At 41.3% G+C, this 6,809-nt stretch overlaps 1 protein-coding gene across 1 annotated transcript; it reads left to right on the top strand.

The window, feature by feature from the left end:
* The first annotated feature begins 1,087 nt into the window (after positions 1–1,087).
* LOC128378696 (E3 ubiquitin-protein ligase TRIM21-like) lies at positions 1,088–5,286 on the top strand. The gene is made up of 3 exons (XM_053338275.1): positions 1,088–1,192; positions 1,662–1,733; positions 4,505–5,286. Exons 1-3 carry the CDS (start codon positions 1,088–1,090, stop codon positions 5,060–5,062), a joined length of 735 nt encoding a protein of 244 aa, XP_053194250.1. The 3' UTR covers positions 5,063–5,286.
* Positions 5,287–6,809: the final 1,523 nt, after the last annotated feature.

A 6,809-nucleotide genomic window follows, 5' to 3' on the forward strand; every position in this document is an offset into this window, starting at 1 on the left:
TGTTCATATTCTGAGATCAGATCTTTGTTAACTAATCTACATTATAGAGCAGAGGGGTCAAACTCATCTTCATTCAGGGGCCATTATTGTAGGAAGGAAGGAAGGAAGGGTTGGAAAAGAAGACAGGAAGGATAAAAGGAAGGACAGAAGGAAGGAAGGAAGGAAGGAAGGAAGGAAGGGTTGGAAAAGAAGACAGGAAGGATAAAAGGAAGGACAGAAGGAAGACAGAAAGGAAGGAAGGAAGGAAGGAAGGCAGGCAGGAAAAGAAGACTGGAAGGGCAGGTGAATGAAAGAGAAAGAAAGAAAGAAAGAAAGAAAGAAAGAAAGGTTGGAGAAGGATAAAAGGAAGGAAGGAAGGTTGGAAAAGAAGACAGGAAGGATAAAAGGAAAGACAGAAGGAAGGAAGGAAGGAAGGAAGGAAGGAAGGAAGGAAGGAGGAAGGAAGGAAGGAAGGAAGGAAGGAAGACAGAAAGGATAAAAGGAAGGACAGAAGAAAGGAAGGAAGGAAAAGCAGATTATTAACACTGAGAATCATCTCGTGTTACAGTCGAATCTCTGCAGGCACAGACACAATCAGAGTGTGTTCGAGGCGAGGCGTGTACTAGGCGTGTGCTGACACACACACACACACACACACACACACACACACACACACACACACACACACACACACACACACACACACACACACACACACACACACAGGAAGCCCCAGAGGTGTCTGTGATTTTCAGACTTCTCCAAATCAAGCCGCTGAAGGAGAAAAGCTCTGACGTTATAAGCAGCGTCTTTTTTTTTTTTTTTTCTCTGATTTGAAGCTGGATCCTGAACACATCACAGAGACACACACACATACACACACACACACACACACACACACACACACACACGTCTTTGTGAAGAGGAGGTTCTGCTGATTTCATACAGTGTGTTTGATGTCTGTAGTTATCACGCTGAGATTAAAGGATTTCAATTCTGACGCCTTTATCACACACACACACACACACACACACACACACACACACACACACACAAGCATCTCCTGTAATGACTGCCATGTGCTACGCTGAGGTCAGAGGTCACGGAGATGTTAGCACGCCACGCTCGCAGGTTCTCATTAGCCGGCGAGGTCAGCTCATCCGTGTGGGAAGAAGAGAAGAAGAAAGGTCCAATTTATACCAGAGGATTGTGGGTAAGAAGGCGGCGGCGGGAACAACCTGGCTGTGCTGCTGGTAGGAGGTCAAAGGTCAACAGGGCAGGGTGATTCTGTCATGACACACACACACACACACACACACGCACACTGCTGTCAGATCACAGACGCAGTGATGTGGATGAAGATGAACTCACTAAAAATAGATCAGAGCCTGTCAGACGCTTTGAGTCAGATCTGTCGTCTCTTAAGAATGAAAGTGAAACACATGAAAAATGTTATTTATATAAACGGTAAGAACCTGGAATATAAATCATTATTATTATTATTATTTTGTAGTAGAAACATTTTTTTCTCCTGCAAAAACCTGAACCTGCAGCAGACCTGAAACCCAACACACATTTATCATTGCCAGTTACCTTCCACACAGATCAGAAGCCTTTGACTTTCCTGTCAAGCATGCAGAATAATAACCAGAGACTTCTGCGTTGGGTTATTGTTTCTCCAGCCCAACACACTGGAGGTCCGTCATTTTAAAGGTCGGGATAATGTGATGGCTGACGCACTGTCTCAAGACCCTGTCAGTGGGGGTCTTCGTTTTATTGGGGGGTGGAGGGGTGATGGCCCTAGACCTTCACAGTCCCTCTCACATCATCACCTGTTTGGAGCCTTTATAAACTGGCTCGCTCCTATAGACTGTATAAAAGAAATGGACGTAACATCTGTGACGTCGCCCATTGGTTTATGGACTGCTGCTCGGAAGCCAATAGTTTTGAATCTGGGCAGGACCAAAATTTCAGGTGCATGCTGGGAAAAATAAAAACATGGCTTCTACTTATATGGGCATGAGGCGGAGCCATGGGCGGAGCAGGGAGGTTGCTATGGTTACGAGGGCTGGATCTCGAGGACATTGGTCAATCAACCTGTCAATCAGGACGTAGCCACGCCCTAATGCATACCCTGCTTTATCGTCACATATAAAATCAGGGAGGCCAAAATGTCCCAAATGAACATCATACTGCATTGAAGAAGGCTTTAAACTAGCGATTGAGACCATAAACGCATTTTGAAAACCTTTACTGAGGTTAGAAATCAAGTGAGAAGTTGGTGAATTCTCCATTGACTTGTATAGAGACGGTCGCCCCCTGGTGGCCTTTTGATAGAATGCAGCTCTAAGTTACTTCCTGGTTGGCCTCATTTCAGAGGACCTGAGCGCCCCGCCTGCTCGCTCCCTATCTCCCTCCTGGAAGGCTGGTGACTTTCAGCCACTCCAATTTGGTTTTGTTTTGGGGGATTTTTCGATTGTGTTTCATGTCCTGGTTTACGTACTTTTGGTAATCTTAAATAAATGATTTCCTTAATTTGAGCTGTTATTGTGTTTGCAAAAATAACATTTTAAAATAACATTTTGGGTACGGGTCGGTTCGGACACATGTGTCCGAACCGACCCGTACCCACAAATTACACAGTAGTGTATTTTTCAACTGTCATCCGAATTTTGTGACCAAAAACGTTGATAGTTTTCTGATCTCTCAGTAAAACTGGGTGAAGTTTATGATACATCACCACCACACATCCATGGTGAGGGAAAAAATAGCATGGATGCCAGTATTGTTATTAAAGTGTAACATACCTGCAGAGTGTAGAAGTGAAAGTTCATATAAATTGGATTTATATTCGAAACCAGATTTGGTTTAGAGGCCTTTGCTCCATAGTATTTCACAATAATCCTGTAAATCCTCACAGACAGAGGAGGAGCAACACTGGGGAAAAAAGACAGCTGCAACGTCACTCTGAGGAAATGAAACTTAACTTCTATCAGAGGACAGCAGAGGTGCAGTCGAGTCTCTCCACTTCGGTCCAAATATAAATTAAACTGAGTTCATCAAGTCTTTCTCAACAACACAGCAGAGTCTCTGCCAAACACTGGTGAGTACAACTGATCATATTTAATGTTTCAACAACCAGCTTTAACACAGGAGACAGGAAGTTCATCTCTTTTCATTTCATACTGACACTTGTGAGATTGTTTACAGTATAACTGCAGCTGCTTTTACAGACTCAGTAAAAAACACTTTAAGTGTTTTTAAGTCTCTGTCAGTTCTCAGGACTTTTGTAAAGTGGAACTGAACCTCTGTGGTTTGGAGTTTAGCTTCACTGCTATTTCCTGATCTTTGACTATTTACTGATCACTTCCTACAGACACATTCTGTTTCCTGTAGATGTTTCACATTAAAAGCTTTCCACTGGTGAACCAGCAAGATGCTTTTAATGTGAAGCAGCAACAGGAAATAAAATGTGTTTTGTCATCAAGTGAGCAAAAGCTTTGTTGCGCTGGGAAAGTCATGTAATCAGAGTATGACTGAACAACATGTATCAGCAGTAACACCTTAACACGTGTCAACACGTTTGACTCAGCAATGCTCCCTGAAAGCAATTAACTTATGAGAGACACTGCAAACACTCGACTTAATAGAACAATGAATATACCTTCTTTCTTTAACAAAATAAAAACTTTTTTTTTCTTTCTTTCACTCTACATGTGTAGATATGTCTGCTGCCAAACCAGGAGAAGTTCCCTGTGACGTCTGTACTGGAACCAAACTGAAGGCCCTGAAGTCCTGTCTGGTGTGTCTGACCTCCTACTGTGAGACTCACCTGGAGCCTCATCTGACAAAGTCAGGTCTGAAAAGACATCAGCTGATGGACCCTGTGAAGAACCTGGAAGACAGGATGTGTATGAAGCACGATAAACCTCTGGAGCTGTTCTGTAAGACTGACCAGACATGTGTCTGCATGCTCTGCTCTGTCTTAGACCACAAGACACATGAGTTTGTTCCTCTGAAAGAAGAATATGAAGGAAAGAAGGCAGAGCTGGGGAAGACAGAGGCTGAAATTCAGGAGATGATCCAGAAGAGACGACTGAAGATTGAAGAGATCAAACACTCAGTTGACCTCAGTAAGGAAGCTGCAGACAGAGAGAAAGCAGAAGGTGTTCAGGTCTTCACCGCTCTGATGGAGTCTGTTAAAAGAGGTAAAAAAAACCTAATTAATTCAATCAATAAAAAGAAGAAAAAAACAGAGAAACAGGCTGAAAACTTCATCAAAGAGCTGGAACAGGAAATCTCTGAGCTGAAGAAGAGAAGCTCTGAGGTGGAGAAGCTCTCACACTCTGAAGACCACCTCCACCTCCTCCAAAACTTCCCGTCCCTGAAAGCTGCTCCACCCACCAAAGACTGGACAGAGGTCAGCGTCCGTCCATCATCATATGAGGGTACTGTGATGAAAGCTGTGGAGACTCTCTGTAAACAGATGAAGAAGCTGTTTGAGACTGAGCTGAAGATGGTCCAGCAGTATGCAGTGGATGTGACTCTTGATCCTGATACAGCACATCCTAATCTCATCCTGTCTGATGATGGGAAACAAGTAAATGATAGTGATGTGAAGAAGAAACTCCCAGACAACCCAAAGAGATTTAAAGATTATACAAATGTGTTAGGAAAGCAGAGTTTGTCTTCAGGCAGATTTTACTTTGAGGTTCAGGTTAAAGGGAAGACTAGATGGAATTTAGGAGTGGCCAGAGAGTCGATCAACAGGAAGGGACTGATGGTACTGAAGCCTGAGGATGGTTACTGGGCTATACTTATGACAAGTAGAAATGAGTACAGGGCTTGTGAAAACCAATTAGTCTGTCTCTCTCTGAAGTCTCAGCCTCAGAAGGTGGGGGTGTTTGTGGATTATGAGGAGGGTCTGGTCTCCTTTTATGACGTAGATGCTGCAGCTCTTATCTACTCCTTTACTGGCTGCTCCTTCACTGAGAAACTCTACCCATACTTTGGTCCCTGTCCTAATTATGGTGGTAAGAACTCCGCCCCTATGATCATCTGTCCTGTCAATCACACTAAGTAATCACCTGTAAGAGTAAATATAAGAATTCAGTGTGTCTGAGCATTGTATAACTGTCAAAGTCACACAACTTTATTCTCATTTCTTGTTAAAATCAAAGTTTACAAAGAAACCAAAAGTTTCAGTTTTGAGTTTTACTGCTATTCTCTGCTCTTAGTAATAGTAAACTGAATATGTTTGGTTTGGTTCTTGGATATTTTTTACCCTTTTCTGACCTTTTTTTATGGAGTTAATAGAATATATGTTCATGTGTATTTTTTATCATCAAGAATATTTTGGGTACTTTGGGTATTTTGGGACATTCTTGCTATTTTCTGACCTTTCTTGGAGTAAAAATCAATCAAATCCAATGAATATCAGAGAGGTTAATTTCAATGAAAATAATCATTAGCTGCAGTAATAGTTGATTAACTGAATATATGTTTATGTATATTTGAGGTTTGGTTTGGTATCGACCACTTTGCCATTTTCTGTTTGTTTGACTACTGATGAGATTGATTATGATTTAAAGAAATCTGTAAATATGTGATTGTAAAGAAACCAACAGTAAACTAAACTAGTTGTGTAGTTTTAATGTGATGCTTTAACAACATGACCTGAGTAAGCAGTGACTTGTTGAACACCAAACACTAAAAATAAAGCCTGGTTTACAGAGAAGCTGTGTTTGTGTTTCTGTTACAGTTCATTAACAATCACTAATGTTTTTACTGCTTTATTTAACATACACTTATTAGTCTACATTATGCAGCTTTGTATCATCATATTTCATTATTTTCTCTCTGCACTGCTTGTTGGTTTTATTTAAGTGACCTACAATCTATTGAGAGGCTTGTTTTCTACTGAAGTAAATCATCCAACTGTTTTTATTGTTGAACTTTATGCTGACCGTACAGTAACCAATATTTCAATTAAAACATGTATTAGTGCTTTATATCAATTAAAAACGCAGTTCCAACATTTTTTTCTGTCTCATAATCATTACATATTTTTAAAGTCTGTGTAAAGTCAATTCATTGATTTACTTCTAAACATATTATACATGTTGGGAAATGGTTACAGAAAACATGTGAACAGGCTGATAACTATGCAGATAAAGCCTTAAACTGTTTCTCACTCTCATTTTTACTGATTTTCTGAGCCTGCAAAAAACAGCTACTCCATGACGTAGTGGCGTCCCTACTATATAAGACAGAGAGGCCGCTCTCCTCAGTGGTTAACCTGCCTAGTGGCCAGTTATTGTTACTACATCTAACACTACTACTACTACAGTCTACAGTTAGCCAGTTAGCTGAGTTAGCCGCTGAGCTAGCAGGTGAGCTAGCAGCTGAAAGAGCAGTAGCGTCCATGTTTCGGGTAGAGGTGGTGACTTTGATTGACAGGTAACACTTGGTAGGGGGCGGGGGTTCAGCGGACTCGGCGGGAACGCCCACAGTGTTTGGTAGCAGAGAAGGAGAGTGACTTTGAAGCCTAATTTCATATATTTGGCGATTTTTTAAATAATTCAAATTTGGTAGGGTGGTTAACAACACACTTTTCTGTGGTATGTCAAACTCAGAACACATATTTATTCTTACTTTACACGGACTTTAAGCATTATGACATCTCCCACCATAAATAAATGAATAAATTGGGGAGCTCACATTTTTCGGGGATTGGGAGGACTACCATCTTTTTATGATAATCAATTAATGAACACATAGAACCAAACATCACTGTAATATACAATATGGCCAAGCAGGGCACAGTATAC

Source organism: Scomber japonicus, chromosome 2 (genome assembly GCF_027409825.1).
Source record: "Scomber japonicus isolate fScoJap1 chromosome 2, fScoJap1.pri, whole genome shotgun sequence".
NCBI lineage: Eukaryota > Metazoa > Chordata > Actinopteri > Scombriformes > Scombridae > Scomber > Scomber japonicus.